Raw genomic sequence first — 22,666 nt, 5'->3', positions numbered from 1 at the left:
TTGTGCTCTAGTAGTAATTTAATCATAAACACATTGGTTGTATAGATATGAATGGTGATTACATGGCAAAAAAGCCACACCGACAAAGCATGGTAAACGGGATGAAGTTTAACGCAGTTCACAAATGGTCAAAACACAAAATCGACTAGAGCATACATTTGAGGAGGCATCAAAGAAATGAAGCAAAAGTGGTCACCTGTGTTGAACTTGCTCCTCAGATGCTGAAAATAGTTGTAGTCAATTATACTGATATAGTTTTATGTCTCTCATATCACTTTACATTCTCAATTTAGATTCATGTCAACATTTCATGTTTATTTATTTATTTTATTTTAAGATCTTTATTAGTTCTGGTGCTCAAGTAGGAGACAGGGTTTCAAATCCTGCTTGCATTGTGTCCCGATCCAGTTCCCTTGGCATCTCTGTTGTTTCTTGCCATCTCTCCAGTTTCAATGCCAGTAAAACAGCAAGAAGCTTCAAAAGAGTAACTTTAAAATGCTATGAATTGCCGTTTTTAGGCCGCTATTATAGTCCGTAAGAAGGAAACCAAGGTGGAGGAGTTGCAGGAGGCCCGTGAGGAGCTGGCAGCTATAGAGAGAGAACTGAACATGAAGAGCAGTCAGACACGAGAGCGGGGCGGAATGGAGCTGATCCGGGGTGATGAGGTATTGAAGACACACATTCACCATCCACGACACAATGATGCACTGCTGCATGAAGGCTATAGAAATGTTAGTCCCTCTTGAGAGTTAAAAGAGTCAATCTCCTTTTTGATAGAGACATTGCCTCAAGACCTCCCCTTTTTCTTCCCAATTCCCAATGCGCTCTAAGTCCTCGTGGTGGCATAGTGACTCTCCTCAGCCCGGGTGGCGGTGGACGAATCTCAGTTGCCTCCACATCTGAGACCGTCAATCCGCGCATCTTATCACGTGGCTTGTTGAGCACGTTACCACGGAGACGTAGCGCGTGTGGAGGCCCACGCTATTCTCCGCAGCATCCACGCACAACTCACCACGCACCCCACAGAGAGTGAGAACCACACATTATAGCGACCACGAGGAGGTTACCCCATGTGACACTACCCTCCCTAGCAACTGGGCCAATTTGGTTGCTTAGGAGACCTGGCTGGAGTCACTCAGCACACCCTGGATTCGAACTCATGACTCCAGGGTTGATAGTCAGCGTCAGTACTTGCTGAGCTACCCAGGCCCCCACATCTGATATAGTTCTTAATATTCTGATGTTGATTTAATAGGTAATAAAGGTAGGAGGTAACAAATTATCGGTCTTGATGAATTAATTCAATTAATTGATTAAATTGATGTATGCATTTGACAAATGGATGAGACACGGTTTGTGTTTTAAAAGGTTAGGGGAAAAATGCCCGCATAAAGGTTCAAAATGCCCCTGAAAATCAAATCCAGGGGGCAAAAATTGTCTCTTAGTGTAAAGGTTCATTTCTGACACTCATATACACCGATCAGCCACAATATTAAATTCACCTGCCTAATATTGTGTAGGTCCCCCTCATGCAGACAAAAAAGCACCAACCTCAACACAATTGTACAGAGCGGTTATCTGAGTTACCATAGACTTTGTCAGTTCGAACCAGTCTGGCCATTCTCTGCTGACCTCTCTCATCAAGGTCTCATCCGTAGAACTACCCCTCACTGGATGTTTTTTTGTTTTTGGCACCATTCTGAGTAAATTCTAGAGACTGTTGTGTGTGAAATCCCAGAAGATCAGCAGTAAAGAAATACTCAAACCAGCCCGTCTGGCACCAACAATCATCCATGCGATTATCTAATCAGCCAATCGTGTGGCAGCAGTGCAGTGCATAAAATCATGCAGATATGGGTCATTAGCTTCAGTTAATGTTCACATCAACCATCAGAATGGGGAAAAAATGTGATCTCAGTGATTTGGACCGTGGCATGATTTTTGGTGCCAGATGGGCTGGTTTGAGTATTTCTGTAACTGCTGGTCTCCTGGGATTTTCTCACACAACAATCTCAAGAATTTACTCCAAATGGTGCCAAAAACAAAAAACATCCAGTGAGCGGCAGTTCTGCGGATGGAAATGCTATTCTGCATTGCGGGTTTGCACTGTTTTGGCAGCACAAGGGGGACCTATACAATATTAGGTAGGTGGTTTTAATGTTGTGGCTGATACGGTCATGTAAAACTATGTTTTTGTGCAACAGTCTGCTAACATTTTAAATCGGCTTCAGAGGGGAAAGAAAAGGTGACAAAAAATGTGGTCTCGCTCTAAAAAGCTAATCTTATCATGATTATGTATGATTAACAAAAATGCCTCTGTTTACACAAACATCAGAGACTCATTTCATCAGCACTTAATCTGTGAAATCGTATTGCATTTTGTAAAAATTTTTTACAACTCTAGTTCGAAAGCAGCAGCCTTTTACATTTTAGCCAGGATATATCCCAAAGTTACTGTTTATGATGAGCAGGTCTGTGTCTGAGACCTGTGTCTTGTCCTCCTCCTTTGCTGTCGGTCTGCACTCTGCAGATGTTTCATTCTCAGCCCGCCCTGGTGCAGAGATATTGGCAGGCCAAGCAGAGAGAGCAGCACCCAGTTTAAAATAGCCCTTTCCTTTTCCCATCCTGGACTTCCTGCGATTTTATCTGCCTCCCCGCGATAATGCTAATTTCTGCCCATGGCCTATGCAACTGTGAACAAACAGCCAAGTGATGGATAGCTGAAACTAGAGAGAGAGAGAGTGTGTGTGTGTGTGTCTAGATGTGACAGGGATATGCAAGTCTGAGCCACTGAGATGCACAATAATACCCATGTATGGTCTATTGTAGCTCAGGTGGTAGAGCATTGTGCTTACTATGTATGGGTCATTGGTTTGATTTCCAGGGAACACATCCTGGTAAAATGTATTGTGACTGCATTGCTTTGGGGAAAAAAAGCCTCTCCCTAATGCATAAATGTAAATGGTCAACTTGTTGCACATTATGCAAGTAGGAACCTGTTGGGAAGAGAGGATTTTGGAGCAGTGGGACACAAATTTAGACTCATCTATGACCCAAATGAATTAAACACAGGTAGCTGATGGCTAAAACTGTCAGAAAGCCCTTTATTTTTTCTCTGGATGAGGCCACTTGATTTTCCTCAGTGGAGTGATTGATAATTAATTTGATTAAAGATGAGAGTGTGTACCTTTATTAGGTGCTGTCAGTTAAGACCTGCCAGTTTAAATTGTTTACCATATGTTGGATGAAAATGTCACTGGATTGTTCATTTGATTTTTTAGATAGATGGATGGGTGGACGGATGAATAGATGGATGGATGGATGGATGGATAGATAAAGGAAATGTGAAAAGGGTATATTGGCAAAAGTGTAACATATTGCATGTTTATGCTCATTTATTACTACTTGACTGTTTGAGAACTCAAGAGAACAACACAGAATTATTGCTGACCCCCTCGCAAACCCTCCAACCTTGTCTGACCTTGCTGTCCTAAAATACACAAAGCATAAACTCTCGCACACGATCTCTGCATGCCCCAAGTGACATACAGCACATTGTGTGATTTCTGAGTTTGCTCTCCGGTGCCTCTCAACATTTAAAGCCATTGGCAGTACCAACAGAAGAATAGCCTGAGCCATGGAGCGAGCTGCCAGATGAAGATGTTTTTTGTCCCTCTGGCCGCATGCCTGCAGGCTCAGGTTTCTTTTGTTGCAATGCACAGAGATGTCCCAGCAGCAACCTGGTTTGCCCCTTCTTCACACCCCCTCTTTTCTCAAAGCTATGTTTAAAAAATGGCCAAAGGCCAAAATGTTCCCCTGACTTTGTCTGATTGCATTCCGTAACCTTGTACATGCACACACACCTCATGTGGTACTATTTTCCTGTGGGAGACAGTGGTTGTGCTGTGTTTGCTTTAATTGGTGGTATATACTCACTCAGCCAGGGATCATTGTATCTGTTATCTGGGTTTATCTCTTCTGCAATATCCAATCTCTCTTTGTCTCATAGCACAGCCGATTATTTTAGCCATCTTTTATGGTGTTGGAGTTCATGTTCAGTGTCTGAGTATTTATTGTACATGAGTTGTCTAGGTACTCTCTGAATATACATTTCTGAGTAACACTTACTGTTAGTGAGTTTTTGTTTTTGAGTATTTACTGTCCTTATCTTCTAAGTATTATTATTTTTATTTTTATTTTTTTTTAGTAATAACTGTCCATGAATAGAGATGGAATTCGTAAGGAATTGAATGATTCCGGCACTGATTTTGATTCTTCTTAATGATTCCAACTGCTTTACGGTTCCATTAAAGACTCTTACTTTTAAGGAAGAAATATTTGGAAATAATAATGCAATTTTTATTGCATTTACTGCCCTCAACAGTCTGCCAAATGATGAGATCATTTCAGATTTTAACAGAGTAGATATAACAAATTAGAGATAAATGTAATATAATTCTTGCAAAAGTTGTGTTTACACAGACATTTTAATGACATTTCAAAGACTTTTTAGAGGCATAAATGCCGTTCAATAATTGGTCCTACTGTAGCTATAGATTCAATAAAAAAATCTATATAAACAAAAATGTGCTTTAGATTCAAAATGACTCTTAAGAGTCATTCGTTTGAGAACTGGACTACACTGGTCATGCTATAGATTCAAAAGAACCGGCTCAAATGAGCATTTATTCATGAATTGAACTACATTGTTCACGTGCTGTGTGCTTTGCGCTGTAGATTCAGTAGAGGAGCAGCGTTGCCACTGAATAGCCCAGCAGGAAATACAGTCAAGAGTATTTTAATGTTTAGGTCCGCATCAGTGGAAAAATGCACGTTCAAGAAACATTACCACAGGGAGTCGCGTGGCGCCATGCGAGGGTCGGACATGTGAATGGTGAGCTCTGCGCACTTTGCTAGTTTTTAATACTTTTTACTTCATAAACCGGTGAGATTCCATACACTCTGTTTCATAACTGTTCTATGAAGACAGTTTGTCAAAGAATTCAAAATCCTCTGGCTCTAGAGACTTTAAAAGACACTTACGTGCTCAAGGTGATACCCCAGACAGGGCCGCAGACCAGGGACTCAGTTTGGATGGTGCAGCGGGAGAAATTCAGCGTCAACTTTCCAGTATATCGGTGATGCTGACGAAGGTCGTAACAGACTTGGAGGATCTTGCTGTAATTCGTTGATCGATCACTTCCATGGCGGTGAAATTCTCTGAGTTGGTTACATGAATGGGGGACATCAAGAAACAGATTGATTGTCTGGAGTCATCGGAGAGGGAATTAGCTGCTAATCCGCTAGCAACCCAGGCAGATTTGCAGTGCGTCTGGGAAAAAGTTGGAAGACCATGAGAATTGTAATCAGTGAAACAACATCCGTATTGTTGGAATTCCTGAGAACGAAGAAGGCAGAGATATGGTGAAATTCCTAGACGAGCTCTTTCTGAGTCTGCTCGACATAACAGGCCATAAGCTGGAAATCGAGCGAGCTCACAGAGTCGGAGATCCGCTGAGGGAGACAGGCCCTGATCAATTCTGGCCAAATTTCTGAGATCATCCGATAAAGATCTCGCGTTACGTGAGGCGAGCAGTAAAGACTTTGCGAATTCGACAGAGAGAAATGTGATCGATTCAAGAATGCAAGAAACTCTTACATCAATGGAAGATCACTTTTGCACTGATGTTTCTGGTCAAACTGAGAATAGATACTAAGGATGGCCGCAAAGTATTTACATGTCCCGATCAAGCATTGTCCTTCATAAAGTCATTAGAATGAGTAAGCCATGGTGTGATTCTCATGTTGCTCCCAAGTGAGCTTGACTGTCTGAGGAAGCTAGGCGCCTTTTTTGTTTCTTTTGGTGATGGTTCCGCCTAGCGGCTGGAGTTTGTTTTGTCGAATAACACTCCTTCAAGAAACGTTTGCATCGATGAATGGTTGCTTTTACACTGAAGTTCCCGGCCAGATTGAGAATAGATGCTAAGGATAGCCACAAAGTACACTATGTGGCCAAAAGTTTGTGGACACCATATGTGATCAATGAACCTTCAATTTCAAAACCATAGGCATCAATTTCCCCCTTTGGCATAATAACAACTTCCACTCTTCTGAGAAGGCTTTCCACTATACTGTATGTAGTGACATGGCTGCAGGGATTTGTTCCCATTCAGACACAAGTGCATCACTGAGGTCTGGCACTGATGTTGGGTGATGGGGCCTGGCTTTCAGTTGGGATTCCAATTCACCCCAAAGGTGTTCAGTGGGGTTCAGGTCTGGGCTTTGTGCCAGTCAATTTCTTCCACATCAGACACAGTAAACCATTTCTTTATGGACTTTGCTTTGTGCACAGGGGCATTTTCATGCTGAAATAGAAAAGAGCTCTCCCCAATCTGTTGCCATAAAGTTGGAAGCACCGAATGCCCTAGAATGCTATTGTTTGGAGTAGAATTATGATTTATCTTCACTGGTATTAACAGAGTAACCAAACTCTTTAATTATAAGGGGGTGTCCACATATTTTTGGCCATATAGTGTATTTACTTGTTCCCAACAAGCATTGTCCTTTATAAAGTCAAGGGAATGAGTAAGTCATTGTGTGGCGCTCGCTTTGCAGTCAAGTGGACCTGACTCACTGAACATTCACTTGACTGTCCGAGGAAACTGGGCGCCTTCTTTGTTTTTTTGTGCTGGTTCTGCCTAGCGGCTGGAGTTTGTTTAGTGGAATAACACTCCTTCGGGACAGTTATGGATGAATCTGCTCATTCTTTGTGCTTTTATATTTTTTTGCTGGACATTGGAAGAATTAGGTCATCTGCTGCACTTATGAAACAGCCGGCTCACAGAACATTCGATTGACTGCCAGAGGAAATTGGAAGTTGTTTTGTCATTATTTATTATTTTTATTTTTTTATTTTTTGTGTGTGTCTGTTGTTTCCGCTAGAGGCTGGAGCTTGTTTTGGGGAGGAACACACCTTCAGGACAGTATGTGGATGAATCCACATGTTCTTTGTGTTTATTCAGCCTATTACCTGGAGTTTGTTTTATAGATTTTCTTCTGTTATGTAATTCTGTCTCACAGAATTTGTATAGAAGCAACGAACTTGAGCAATCCGATGGCAAAGTTGTCGCGGGTGCTCTCGTAGGCATACATGGACTGTTTGAGTTTAGAAGGATGGACGCCGGTTGGCGCTGTCACGCACGTTTTTCTTTTTTCTGTTTGTTTGGTTTGGGGGGAAGATCGGGGTTTGATTGTTGCACTAATGTTGGAATGTGGTCTTTATAAACTTGTTTTTGACACACAATCTATTTTTTCTAATATGTCAAAATGTCAAATGTTAATATGAGTGGATTGTCTCCACGTGGAATGTGAATGGGTTGGGGCACCCCATAAAAAGAAGGAAGGTTATTTATTTTCTTAAACGTAAGAAATATGATATTGTGTTTCTTCAAGAAATGCATCTTTCCCCGCAGGAAGCTGAAAAATTTGGGAAGATATGGGGTGGACATGTTTTCTTTAGTGCTGGCTCAAGTAAGAGCAGGGGAGTCATTACATTGATAAGTAAGCATCTACAATTCAAATGTCTCAAACAGATTAAAGATAAATTAGGAAGAGCCATTATTGTTGAAAAAATAAATCATATAGTTGGTGCTTTAATGTATCCCTTTTGCAAAGTCCTGAATTCCAACAAATGTTAAAGGCTGAAATCAATATGTATATGGAGACCAATTGGTCCTCAGTATCCTCTGTGGGCGTGGCTTGGGAGGCACTTAAGGCGGTTCTTCAGGGTCGGATCATACAGTATGCCTCATTCATCAAGAAGTCCAAAGCACGAGATCTCATAGAGTTGGAAGGGAATATTAAAAGTGCCGAGGCAGAGCTGAAGTGCCGAATGTCGTCTGATGGCCTCAGAGAATTGACCCAATTGAAATACAGATATAATACTATTTTGTCGTGAAAGGTGGAGTTTTGGCTATTCAGGGCAAGACAGTCATATTTTGAGTTGGGGGATAAAGCAGAGAGAGTCTTTTTTTACCATTCCCTCAGTGAAATCTGCTGGTGGTGAAATTGTTACCTTGGCCATTGATATTAATAATACTTTTAAAAAATTATATCTTGACATCCATCTACTGATGAAGATATTAGAAATTTGTGGAACCATTAGAACTCCTTAAACTGATGACTGAGAAAAAAATTATCTTGATTCTGAGATAACCTTGGAGGAGCTTGGCAAGGTAATTAAGGCCTTGCCCACAGGCAAGGCTCCGGGGTCAGATGGCTTTGCCGCTGAATTTTTTAGATCTTATGCCACAGAATTGGCTCCAATTTTGCTAGAAGTTTATACGAAATCATTAAAGAATGGAAAGCTTCCGCCAACCATGACACAAGCCCGGATCAGTCTGATACTTAAAAAGGACAAAGATCCAAGCGAGTGTAAGAGTTACCATCCAATTTCCCTGATCCAGTTAAATGTTAAAATATTGTCAAAAATTCTGGCTAACCGATTGAGTAAAGTTATGACATCTCTTACACACATAGATCAGGTGGGGTTTATTCAGGGCCGCAGCTCTTCTGATAACATTAGGCATTTAACATTATTGTTCTGTCTTGCCCTGGAACCATTAGCAGCCGCGATAAGAGGGGAAGATGATTTTCCAGGGGTGGTGGCGGGAGGTATGGTGCATAAGCTATTGCTTTATGCTGATGATATTTTATTATTCGTCTCCGACCCCGCTAGATCTATGCCTTTTCTAAGTTCTCAGGATACAGTCAATTGGTCTAAACCCAAAGCTTTGGCTCTGACAGCGTACTGCCCAGTTTTTTTTTCTATTTTTTTAAATTATTACTTTCCATGAGTTTTTCAGTATTTTATTTTATTTTTATTTTTATTTTTTTTAAGTATTACTTAAAAATGCATTTGCATTGCATTTATTCAAAATTGTCCATGATTTTTTCTGGGTATTTTTACTATTTTCCATCACAGATGAGCATTGTGACTCCTAACATTTAGTGTCCATGAGTTTTTCCCAAATATTTTTTTATTTACTGTCCATGCGTTTTTATCTCTTGATTAAGATTTTTGGCTCTTCTCTCTTTGTTTTGTTTTAGTTTAAGCGGTATGTGGCCAAGATGCGTGGCAAGAGCAGCACGTATAAGAAGAAACGTCAGGAAATGTTTGAACTGAAGATGGAGTATGGTGTTCTCCAAAGAACTGAAGAGATCCTGAAAGAACAACACACAGCTGGACAACAGCAGCTGGTAAATACACAGACCCTCAACACTTTACCAAACACCCGCATGGGCATCTCCACCCAGTCCTCAGCTGTCCTACACCTCCATTCCACATTATCCTTTATTCTTGCACATTAAAACTCTAGTGTCTGACATCAGAGTTTGGTTTATTTGGTTGATGTAAAAGTGTTTTTCTAAACTTGGGTAAATTCAAGGAGCTGCACCCGAGTCTGCTTGAAAACAGAGCTCTGGTGTGTGGTTCACAATTGGTATGAAAGTGAATTGGTCTTATTTGTTTAAAGGGATAGTTCACCCAAAAATGAAAAACATTCTCTTATCATTTACTCACCCTCATGCCATCCCAGAATTTCTTTCTTCAGCAGAACACAAATGAAGATTTTTAGAAAAATATCTCAGCTCTCTAGGTCAATACAATGCAAGTGGATGGTGATCAGAACTTTGTAGCTCCAAAAATCACATAAAGGAAACATAAAGGTAATCTATATGACTCCAGTGTTTAAGTCCATATCTTAAGGACAATATTTAAGTCCTTTTTTACTCTAAATCTCCACTTTCACTTTCAGATGTGAAAGTGAAACTAAAGATTTAGACGGGAAAAAAGGAGTTACATTTTGATTTGTTTCTCGCCCACACCTATTATATCGCTTTTGAAGACATGGATTTAACCACTGGAGTCTTATGGATTACTTCTATGTTTCCTTTGTGATTTCTGGAACAACAAAGGTCTCATCATCATTCACTTGCATTGTATGGACCTACAGATCTAAAAATATTTGTTTGTGTTCTGCAGAAGAAAGAAAGTCACACACATCTGGGATGCGGCGGGGGGGGGGGGGGGGGGGGGTTTGGGGGGGAGTAAATGAAGGAGAGAATTTTTATTTTTGGGTGAACTATCCCATTAAATGAAAAGCTGTGGATGCTTCATCCTTCTCTGCTCCCAAACATTTTTGTCTCTAATAGCCTCTAATATTAAACCTGTGTGTGTCTGTGATTTCATGATTGTATAACCCATGTCCATTTCTTTGTAAACCCAATACATTATGATGTGTGACCAACCCATTATATTTGCCAAGCAAGCCACCACAGATCACCTTTATTCTGCTTACATCAGTAGTGTTTCAACTAGTGTCATTTCAGCGCATCATTCCACCACCTTACATGCACTAGTACATGATCTACCTTCCTCTTACCCCTCTCTGCCTATTCAAATTACGTTAACGTTGAAGTTACGGCACCTTCCTGGAAATGACTTCACACCTCTGAACGCTCCCTGCCTGTGACTTGCTGATTACCCATTTGACGCAGAAAGGCTGAGCTGGGGCTATTTGTGAATGCAACATTTGCTCCCTGTCTGCGTCCGACACTTTTTTTTTTTTTTTTGAGCAGGAGAATTTTCCTCCTCCATTGTGTGGTTGGTCACATGATCCTGGGCTACACCTCCTCTTGGCACCTGATCTTTTGTTGCTCTCACTCACTCAAACAAAGCTAGCAGCATGGGCACCAGTATGACTGTTACCCTCCACATGTCCTGTCATGTGCAGAGTGCATCAGTGCTGTGAAAAAGTATTTGCCCCCCATCCTGATTTCTTCTGTTTTTGAGAATATCTCATACTAAATTGTTTCAAAAATTAAAAAAAAAAAAATATATATATATCTAACATAAAACAAAGGCAATCTGAGTAAACACAAAATACAGTTTTTAAATGATAATGTTGTTTATTAAGGCAAAAAAGTTATCCAATACCTACTGGGCCTGTGTGGAAAAGCTATTAAACAAACTTACTAAATCCCCAAATCTATGAAACTACATTCTTAATGGGGTTAGGCTGGATTAGACACACCCAGGCCTGATTACTGCCAGCCCTGTTCAATCAAATCAACACCTAAATAGAACTTTTTCAGTAGCATGAAGTTGGCTAAAATGTTTCACCCAGTAGCACACTATGCCAAGGTCGAAAGAAATTCCAGAAATGATGAGGAAAAAGGTGATTGAAATACATCAGTCTGGGAAGGGTTACAAAGCTATTACAAAGGCTCTGGGACTCCAAAGAACCACAGTGAGAGCCATTATCTCCAAATGGAGAAAACTTGGCACAGTAGTGAACCTTCCTAGAAGTGGCCGACCTTCCAAAATTCCTCCAAGAGCACAGCGACGACTCATCCAGGAAGTCACACAAAAGCCAAGGACAACTTCCAATGAACTGCAGGCCTTTCTCGCACCAATAAAGGTTACTGTTCATGACTCCACTATAAGAAATGGCATCATGGAAGAGTGGCGAGGTGAAAACCACTGCTAACCCAGAAGAACATTAAGGCTCCTGAATTTTGCCAAAACACACCATGATTATCCTCAAACCTTTTGGGAGAATATTCGGTGGACTGAGGAGTCGAAAGTGGAACTGTTTGGAAGACAGGGGTCCTGTTATATCTGGTGTAAATCAAACACACAATTCCACAAAAAGAACATCATACCTGTGGTCAAGCATGGTGGTGGTCGCCAGGGCGACTTGCAATAATTGAGGGAAACATGAATTCTGCTCTCTACCAGAAAATCCTGAAGGAGAACATCCGGTCATCAGTCCATGAGTTGAAGCTCAAGTGCAACTGGATTATGCAGCAAGACAATGATCCAAAGCATAGGAGTGAGTCCACCTCTGAATGGCTCAAAAGAAGCAAAATTAAAGTTTTGGAGTGGCCTAGTCAAAGTCCTGATTTGAGGCTGATTGAGTTGCTGTGGCAGGACCTTAAACGGGCAGTTCATGCTCGAAAACCCTCCAGTGTGGCTGAACTAAAGCAGTTCTGCAAAGAAGAGTGGGCCAAAATTCCACCACAGCATTGTGAAAGACTGACCTCCAGTTATCGGAACCATTTGGTTGCAGTTGTTGCTGCTAAAGTTGGCACAACCAGCTATTAAGTTTAAGAGGGCAGTTTTTCACATGGGTGATATAGGTGTTGGATAACTTTTTTGCTTCAATAAAATATATATATTTTAAAACTGTATTTTGTGTTTACTCAGGATGCCTTTGTTTTTCTTATATCTCGTTTGTAGATCTAAAACAGTTTAGTATGAAAAATACACAAGAATAGAAGAAATCAGGAAGGGTGCAAATACTTTTTCACAGCACTGAGCCAATAAGATATATCCCCACGTCTTGCATGAGGACAGATCAAACGTACACTGCGAATCAAAACTTTCCACATTTTAGAATTTCAGTAAAGTCATGAAAACTATGAACACAAATGAATGTATGGGAATTATGTAATGACCACAGATTGTAAACCTTTAAATTAGCCATGCTTACTGCTCTTAGACTTTTGCCTTTTTAAACTGTATTGAAGGAGTTCACATGTATGCTAGACACTTGTTGGCTTCTTTTCCATCACTATCCAGTCCAACTCTGTTTTTGTTTATTTAATTAAAATGTTATTTTTTAAAGAAATTACTATACAGTATGCGCAATTTATATTTGTCTCAAACTAATTTCACAGATTTGCCGAGTTCTACTGAGGCATCAGAATTTGATTAGTAATATAATCTCCTCAGGATAAAATGTGCTCAGCAGATTTCTGCTCTATAATAAAAAGCATGACCACTTGGATGAGCTTGACATGTGAAGTCCATTCTGTACCCAGAGAACAAAGTGCTTTGCTTTTGTGGCACTGAGCCCTGGCTGTCAGTCAAGCACGACCATGCAGAAAGTGTTTAACTTGATACTATATGCATTTAACATCTGTGATGTATTTCTGAGTAAAATAGAATATTCATTGGGAAATAATACTGTAGGACTTGATTTTATTGATCTGGGTGTGATCGGATCACTAATGAATGCCTATGATAATATTGGCTTAATTTTTTATTGAATTATTCACATGAATTGCCCATTAACTAATTGAATTCAATGCAGGTAACTATATTTAAATAATTTATAAATATAATATATATTATACATATAATTCATATAATTAAAATGCATTACATTATTGTGGCTGACGAATAAAGCTTTGCTAAGACAATACATAAAGTGGCTTTTGAAGGCAATATATTGTTTATTTCCATATCAATGAACATTAGCCTATCATTGACCAACAATTCAGAGCAGTCCATTTTGCTCTGTGCAGTTGATTTTGAATGCAAGATGCTTTCTCATCTTGTGCTGGCTGTGTCTCGTTTGGTAGGATGCGTCCTCCGGAGGTCGGGCTGTCTCGTTTCATAAAAGCGAGTAGGACAATTCGAATGCAGCCTTCAAATGCGACCTTCTTTCACAGTAATTCGGATGATGCATGAGGTGTATCATTCGTGGGCACTCACAACCCACAATACTGTGCTTCAGCGGAAATGTCAAAAAAAAAAATGACGCCAATTTGTCCATAAATATGATGTTCAAACGCAAGTAATGTTAATTCCCAAGTTGAAGTACCTCAGTAGATGGGTGCAGAGTATATAATATGTATATTTATATTATTAAATAATTAAAATAAAGTATTAGACTAAAAGAACACCTGTAAAATCTATTTTCTTTTCTCTTTACATCATTATCACTCTCCTAAAATGCACCTCATACATTCCCTTCTAAAGGGACTTTGTTCCCTTCTCACTCAAAGCACTCACTCAAAGCTTGTTAAAGAGTGTCGTGCTGTCATAGCAACCATGATACATTCCATTTCTGTTTGTCCTACGAAGGCCGTCTCGTTTAAACGAGATTTGTTTAGAGGACGACACTCGGTATACTGCAGCCTTCAAAGGACGCGTCCTACCTAGCGTGCAGCCTTCCAAACAAGACACAGCCGCTGTCACTGGTGTCAGGCAAGCCTGAGAGTGGTTTGTTGTCTGTCCAGCTGCATGTTGCCTAAACAGCTGGAGTTTTGTTTAATGCCCCCTGCTGAAAACAGGTGGTACTTCAAAAATAAAATGCTCCGATGTTAGGAATATTACTAACTGTGGTCCTTAATTTTTAACGTGTTATTTTTTATATAATTAATCGCACTGAATTAACGTGTTAAATCAACTGCCTTATTGATATAATTTTTTTATTATCATGTTATCCTGCCCGCACAACCTTGTTTAAGACTGCAGAAGAGAAAGGCTTTTTAGAGGAGGAAAATGTTATTAAATTTTGATCAAATATATGAAAACAAACTTTTTTCTTCTAGTAATATGCCTTTATGAATTGTGCACATTATGACCAGGGAAATATATTATAAAAGTAAATAGAGTCAATTTCAATTTAATGTTTAAGATTGTAGCTATGATGGTAGAAGACTTATTTGTTTTTCTTCTATTATAAATCCTGTTTTGTATCGTGTGCTGAAATTATGCAGCTTGCAGCAAAAGTATTGATTTGCGGTAACATATATTGTTTACTACAAGCAAATAATCGAACCGAGAGGCCTTTTAGGAACCTAATCTAATTTAATTTGTGAATGGAATAAATATTTGTTCTATTAATGAGTTGTTTGTGTTCTTGTGTTCAGCAATCTCTTGAGGCTCAGCAGGGAATCTCGGGCTACAGTGATACTCAGGAAGAGCTGGAGAGAGTTTCAACTATCAAGAGCGAACTGGATGAGATGAAGGGACGAACGCTGGACGACATGTCTGAAATGGTGAGCAGGAGGAGGGTGCACTGGCTCACATTTTAAAGACTGTTTTCTTATAGTGTTCACATACTATATAATAGATGCACGATATTCCCTAAATACAGTTCACTCCCAATTGAGATCTACTCTAATTTTGACCAGATACTGAGAGTCAGTAGAATCTATTTGGGCGAAAGCTGAGTCTAACTACAATATACTGTATGCTAAAGAAATCACAGTTAAAACAATCTAAATGACGTTCTTTAAAGCTAAAAGGTGTTATTTGTTAATTGTCTCTTAATTGTTAATCTTCTGTAATGAAGAAGCTTTGTGTTTCTTTCAGGTAAAGAAGCTGAATTCAATGATAGCAGAGAAGAAGTCTGCTCTTTCTCCACTGATAAAGGACCTTAGAGCTCTGAGACAGGAGTATGCGGTGAGTGAATGTTTAGCGTCAGTGAGATACTGGAGATACAAAGCCATTTGTTTGTTTCTTCCATACTGAGAAACTCCATCAACTACAAATGGCCAATCAGCATATCAGCTCTAAATGTTACTGTCAGAATCACATTCACTTTTCTTTTGTTTCTTAAAACAGGAGCTGGCTCCAATGTATGAGCAAAAAAAGGCTCAGTATGACACCTGTGCCGCTGGACTGGAGAGCAACAGATCAAAGCTAGAACAGGTATTATGGGTCAACACGGACTGGTTCATCCCTAATAACTTAGCAGCATAGAGTAAAATGTAAGATGTTTTAATGATTAGACAGTGATTGAATATCCTGCTCTTACTGTATACAGGAAGTGAGGACACTCAGGGAGAAGACAACACAGGAAGAAAGCCGATATCATTACATTAATTGCATGAGAGAGGTAAAAAAAAAAAAAACATCTTCCTCTTAGAGAGATACCAGAGTCTATGCTGTTCTCTTAGTACAATTACCCCCGGCTTTTCTCTTACAGATCATCGAGAGCCAGATGCAGAGGGCAGCAGATCAGAGTAAGATCAGTCAGTCAGCAGACTTACAAGTGCGGAGGACAGCTCTCAGGTAAGAAACTGGAGATAAACATTCTTTATAAACCACTGTATCACACTGCAAAAAACAAACAAACAAACAAACAAAAACAAAACATTAAACTGTATTTTTGTCTTGTTTTCCAGTAAAAATGTCTAAACATCCTTAAAACAAAATATCTGTACATTTACTTCAGAAGAAAAATTTTGTAAAATAATAAGTCCTGCATTCAGAGAAAATATCTGAAAAGAGATTGTTCACCCAAAAATGCCATTCCAAAACCTTTGTTATTTACTTTCTTGCATGTAACACTGAAGAAATTATTTAGCAGAACATCTTATCATGCTCTTTCAGACAAAACAAGTGAATGGATACAACAGCTGTTCTTGGTCCCAAACCACATTTATTGTATTGAAAAGCGCAGCTTGGGCATTCTGCTATATATAAAATATCAGTATTTTTTTATTTTTTTTTCCCAATACCCAATGCGCTCTAAGTCCTCGTGGTGGCGTAGTGACTCACCTCAATCTGGGTGGCTGAGGACATATCTCAGTTGCCTCCGCATCTGAGACCGTCAATCCACGCATCTTATCACTTGGCTTGTTGAGAGCGTTACAGCGGAGACGAAGGCTCACGCTATTCTCCAAAGCATCCACGCACAACTTGCCATGCGCCCCAACGAGAGCAAGAACCACATTATAGTGACCATGAGGAGGTTACCCCATGTGACTCTACCCTCCCTAGCAACTGGGCCAATTTGGTTGCTTAGGAGACCTGGCTGGAGTCACTCAGCACGCTCTGGATTTGAACTCGCGACTCCAGGGGTGGTAGTCAGCGTCAGTACTCGCTGAGCTACCCAGGTCCCCTGTGAATCATTCTTTTGAGATAATGAACAGATGAAAATGGTTCACAAATTGTCTAAATGATTCATTAGCAAGTTGGTCTGAATCAAAGTGATTTTTAAAAACTGTATCCATCAATCACAAATGACTGGAAAGATAATTGAAAAGTCATGACATTTCTGTTGTCAAACCCTAGGTTTAGGAACCCTAAAAATAGAAACAAGTTTTAACATCCAGTTTTGCTTCTCAAGTAAACGTATCTTGTTTTAGGATGTTCAGATAATTTTACTGGAAAACGACAAAAACACAAATGTTTTCGAAGTTTTTGCACTGAAAAAATTATTTTATTTTTTTGCAGTGCAAACCCTCAAAGATCCAATAAACACACAATCATTCACAAATACAGTTGAAGTCAGACGTTTACATACACCTTCCTCATGATGCCATCTATTTTGTGAAGTGCACCAGTCCATCCTGCAGCTAAGCACCCCCACAACATGATGCTGCCACCCCGATGCTTCACGGTTGGGATGGTGTTCTCCTCCAAACATAACAATGGTCATTATGGCCAAACAGTTCAATTTTTGTTTCATTAGACCAAAGGACATTTCTCCAAAAAGTAAGATCTTTGTCCTCGTCTGCACTTGCAAACTGTAGTCTGGCTTTTTTATGGTGGTTTTTGAGCAGTGGCTTCTTCCTTGCTGAGCAGTCTTTCAGGTTATATCGATATAGGACTCGCTTTACTGTGGATATAGATACTTGTCTACCTGTTTCCTCCAGCATCTTCACAAGGTCCTTTGCTGTTGTTCTGGGATTGATTTGCACTTTTCACACCAAACTACGTTCATCTCTAGGAGACAGAATGCGCCTCCTTCCTGAGCGGTATGATGGCTGCGTGGTCCCATGGTGTTTATACTTGCATACTATTGTTTGTACAGATGAACGTGGTACCTTCAGGTGTTTGGAAATTGCTCTCAAGGATGTACCAGACTTGTGGAGGTCCACAATGTTTTTTCTGAGGTCTTGGCTGATTTCTTTTGATTTTCCCATGATATCAAGCAAAGAGGCACTGAGTTTGAAGGTAGGCCTTAAAATACATCCACTGGTACACCTCCAATTCAGTACACCTCCTATCAGAAGCTAATTGTCTAAAGGCTTGACATCATTTTCTGGAATTTTCCAAGCTGCTTAAAGGCACAGTTAACTTTGTGTATGTAAACTTCTGACCCACTGAAATTGTGATATCCTAAACGACTTGCCAAAACTATAGTTTGCTTATATTAAATCTGTGGAGTGGTTAAAAAATTTGTTTTAATGACTTCAACCTAAGTGTATGTAAACTTCTGACTTCAACTGTACATGAATTTATGCTTCATAATTGACAAAGAAATTATCCCTGAGAGACTTGTTTGAGCTTGCAGCTCTCAGCATGCCTGCATGCTGCTCACGACATTCATCTGTTTTGTTTCAATAATACTTGAAGTAGCTATTCACCCAGTCCTGATCTTTGCAGCCCACACATTTGAAATGATGCAATATTTGTGCTAAAGGTGTGGGTGAGAGCTTTATGGTTAAAGATCTGGGCTGCTAACACAAAGGTTGTTGGTTCAGTCCTAAGTACTGTAGGAGTGACGTGAGAACTAAAGAATTGCTGTGATCACAAGTCTGTTTTTTCGCTGTTGTTATATTAGATGAAATGTGACATTTAAAGGAATAGTTCACGTACAAAAATGTCCTAAATGGTCCTTGGGACGATTTGTTACTAAATGCATCCCACTTTATAAAATCGCAATTAATTTGAAAATCATGCACACGTGAACAAGTGCATAGACTCCACCTACAGAACGGCCACAAATATCTTTATATGGTGAGACAGAATAAAATTAAAGTGCATGCGCAAGTTATTCAGTTGTTTATTCATTCATTCACAAGGAATGTTCTTGTGCAGTTGGCAAGGTTTTCTAAAAAAGTGAGTGCAGCTTCCCTTTTTTGCCTCATTATCCAAATAGAGGTTTATGCTCTTTTACATATTAATTACATGCACAGTCTACATGGCAATCTTGTTCTGTATAAATTACATGCATGTTCTTTTCCCACTACTCTTCTACTCGCTCTTGCCATTGATTATGCTGGATTTTAGTATTGTAGTCAAATCATTCGTTTTTATGTCCTCAGCAACAGCAGACAAGGATGAATTGATTAAAAAATGTAGGTGAGTTTTAAATATGAGACCGTTGCTGTGCTTTCAACTATCTGTATATTTATTTAGCTATGTTGTAAGTGCTGTAAACTATAATCGCTCCTCCTCCATGCTCCAAATATATGCTTGACATATTGCATACCATATAATATACCAGCCTGCTGTCTTATAGTTTTCAAAATTTATTTATTATGAAAGCGTGCTTGTCAGTTGACTTGTGCATAAGAACATTTTGACTCCAGTTTCACTTTTGACGTAGGATCAAATTCATGGAATTTAGGATGAAATCTGATCGTACGTAAATTTTATAAATGAGGCCCTTGGTCACTATGTTTTCATATGGAATAGAGCGGCTAGGACATTCTTCAAAATGTCTCCTCTTTTTTTTTTTTTTTTCATGGAAGAAATACAGTTATACAGGTTGGGAATGAAAAGATGACCGAATCTTAATTATTATATATCTTTTTTTTGCAGAGAAAAGTACATTGCATACACAGCAGAGCAGGAGTCCTTAGGCAAGGTGAGGAGACCGTCTTCTTTGACCATCTGTCAAACCTCTGTGACTCTTAGGCCGTTAACGCTTGTTGTCTTTGTCTCATCTGTCAGGGTCCACTTGGTGTTAGTTAAGAGTGGGGGCCTGGCCCCAGTGATACTTCTCTCAAACCATGTGAAGCATGCCATCACTGTCATGCCACTTCATGCCAGTGTTAGAACAAAGCTTGTGTAATGATTGCATTGATGTACGACCAGTGGTCCATCCTCTCAGCACTGTGCAAGGAGAGATGACAGTATGCAAAGCTCTCCATTATTGTAAATCCCGCCCTTTAACTGTTTACTGCTGCAACTTTAAAGGCATTCTGAACCTATGAATTACGCCAGATCTGGCAATTTTCTACAATAGGGGTGTGCAATGCTATTCGTAATCGACTTAAATCACTCAAAAATGAAAATTCTATCATCATTTACTCACCCCCATGTTGTTCGAAACCTTGATGATTTTCATTTTTCCTTGGAGCTTAAAAGGAGATGTTAGGCAGTATGTTAGTCTCAGTCACTGTTCACTTTCATTGCATCTTTTTTCCACCTTTTGTGCTCCACGAAACAAAGAAAGAAAATCATACAGGTTTGGGACAACATAAGGATGAGTAAATTATTGCATGATTGTTAGGGGATGTTCACATAAGCCCTATTCTTGTGTTCAAAAACAGCTGGATGGAGTGCAACAGAATGGAACACTTTTAAAATTGAAGTATTTTTGACTTGGCACCAATCTTCAAAATGTAACACTCGATGTGAGACACTGAAAAAAACAGAGTGAGATGCAACGCAACGGCCAAAGAAATCTGTCTGCATGTGTACATAGAACAACAGTTAAAAAATTGCACAGACTGAATCAAAGTACATGCAGGCCTTGAAAAGGCTCAACGACAGATATTAGGCTAAAGATATGTATAATTTAATTGCATAAATCTATCTTAGTTCTCACAAAAAAAGCAGATACCTATGGATTATGTATAATAAACAGAACATTGCTCGCAGCCAGCAGATTTGTTACACATCTACTGTTTTTTGTTAGCTGTTGCAGCAAAGCAGAAAATCTTGTACGAGAAGTTGCATCTCTAAATGCAGCTTTAAAGCACCACTGCTAAAAACAGTAAAGCTAAAAAAAACAAAAAACAATCCATTCAGAATTATTCAACCTCACTAATCGAAACTGATTTCCCGATTCGATTCCAATTCATAAGCTCTCAATACAATTCTGATTTGATTTGATTTTGATTCATAAGCGTACCTGTATATTACATTTATAATATTTATTTTGCTTACATATGAAATACATTCTTCCCCAGCTGTTATTTATACAGGGGGGACCTTGTAACTGGATTATGAAAATATTAATTTGACAAATTTGATTTAATCCTTAGTTATCATCATTTTGGTCAAGAAAAATAATTTTTAAGGATAAATTCTATGTATTTTATCAATTAATATGTTTTGAAATTGCATATATTATATTGCATATTCCATGCATTTCCATCCATGTATTTTAATGCACATTTTGGGATATCACACAAAAACTGTTGGATGGAAACACCAAAATGTAAATAAAATCTCCAAAATGCGTATAAAAAAAACGTATACCCTTGTTTGAGGTGGATAATTTTTTTATTCAGTAATAAGAAATGTGCTTATACTATGATGGAAACTCATGAATAGGCTCTTTGAATTTATTAGGAATACAAGATGTGCATCAAAATAGTCATGTGACTGAATAATTTGTTCATAACTGGACTAACCAGAGAACCAATCATCACATCTGAAATGTTGCTCTGGTCATCCTAAAATAACGGTATCCTGAAAATCCAAAGCCTGCAAAAATGCTAATTTAAACTGTGCCGAAGAACAGGTTTATTGACACTTCTGCACGGTAAAGTCATAACAATGGAGGAACGCACACACATAGTGCTCCTAGAACTGTGTGACGTGCTGTCGCTCCCAGACATGAGACAAGTTTTTTAGAGTGTTTTGTCTGCATGTTCTAAACCACAAATTTTAATAATACAGTGCTGTAAAAAAATATTTGCCCCCATTCTGATTTCTTCTGTTTTTGTGGATATCTCATACTAAATTGTTTAAAAAATTCAAACAAAATCTAACATAAAACAAAGGCAATCTGAGTAGACACAAAATACAGTTTTTAAATGATAATGTTATTTATTGAAGCAAAAAAAGTTATCCAATACCAACTGGGCCTGTGTGAAAAGTATTTGCCCCTTTAGTTACTAAATCACAAAATCTATGAAACTGCATTCATAATGGGGTTCAGCTGGACTAGACACACCCAGGCCTGATTACTGCCAGCCCTGTTCAATCAAATCAGCACCTAAATAGAACTTTTTCAGCAGCATGAAGTTGGCTAAAAGGTCTCACCCAGTAGCACACTATGCCAAGGTCAAAAGAAATTCCAGAAATGATGAGGAAAAAGGTGATTGAAATACATTAGTCTGGGAAGGGTTACAGAGACATTTCAAAGGCTCTGGGACTCCAAAGAACCACAGTGAGAGCCATTATCTCCAAGTGGAGAAAACTTGGCACAGCAGTGAACCTTCCCAGAAGTGGCCGACCTTCCAAAATTCCTCCAAGAGCACAGCAACGACTCATCCAGGAAGTCACAAAAAAGCCAAGGACAACATCCAAGGAACTGCAGGCCTCTCAAGCATCAATAAAGGTTACTGTTCATGACTCCACTATCAGAAATACACTGGCCAAAAATGCCATCCATGGAAGAGTGGCGAGGCAAAACCCACTGCTAACCCAGAAGAACATTAAGGGTCGTCTGAATTTTGACAAAACACACCTTGATGATCCTCTAACCTTTTGGGAGAATGTTCTGTGGACTGATGAGTCAAAAGTGGAACTGTTTGGAAGACAGGGTTCCCGTTACATCTGGTGTAAATCAAACACAGAATTCCACAAAAAGAACATCATACCTACAGTCAAGCATGGTGGTCGTAGTGTGATGGTGTGGGGTGCTTTGCTCTTTCAGGGTCAGGGTGACTTGCAATAATTGATGGAAACATGAATTCTGCTCTCTACCAGAAAATCCTAAAGGAGAACGTCCGGTCATCAGTCCATAAATTGAAGCTCAAGCACAACTAGATTATGCAGCAAGACAATGATCCAAAGCATAGGAGCGTTGTGAAAGACTGATCTCCAGTTATTGGAAGCATTTGGTTGCAGTTGTTGCTGCTAAAGATGGCACAACCAGCTATTAAGTTTAAGGGG

General features: G+C 39.3%; 1 protein-coding gene across 5 annotated transcripts in view; it reads left to right on the top strand.

Annotated features, from left to right (window-relative positions):
• The window catches only part of LOC127423923 (intraflagellar transport protein 81 homolog), a 35,253-nt gene that overhangs the window by 7,338 nt on the left and 5,249 nt on the right, over positions 1-22,666 (top strand). For 3 of the 5 annotated variants that reach the window (XM_051668618.1, XM_051668617.1, XM_051668620.1), the window contains 8 exons: positions 519-665; positions 9,109-9,258; positions 14,725-14,853; positions 15,170-15,259; positions 15,422-15,508; positions 15,624-15,695; positions 15,786-15,871; positions 19,355-19,400. In XM_051668618.1, the coding sequence (XP_051524578.1) occupies positions 519-665; positions 9,109-9,258; positions 14,725-14,853; positions 15,170-15,259; positions 15,422-15,508; positions 15,624-15,695; positions 15,786-15,871; positions 19,355-19,400 (807 nt within the window). Of the gene's footprint in view, positions 1-518; positions 666-9,108; positions 9,259-14,724; positions 14,854-15,169; positions 15,260-15,421; positions 15,509-15,623; positions 15,696-15,785; positions 15,872-18,855; positions 18,893-19,354; positions 19,401-22,666 lie in introns of all 5 variants that reach the window. The other 2 variants (XR_007894396.1, XM_051668619.1) reach the window with 2 other exon arrangements.

This window comes from Myxocyprinus asiaticus, chromosome 33 (assembly GCF_019703515.2).
Source record: "Myxocyprinus asiaticus isolate MX2 ecotype Aquarium Trade chromosome 33, UBuf_Myxa_2, whole genome shotgun sequence".
In the NCBI taxonomy this organism is placed as follows: Eukaryota; Metazoa; Chordata; class Actinopteri; order Cypriniformes; family Catostomidae; genus Myxocyprinus; species Myxocyprinus asiaticus.
This window is presented reverse-complemented; position numbering and strand designations above follow the sequence as displayed.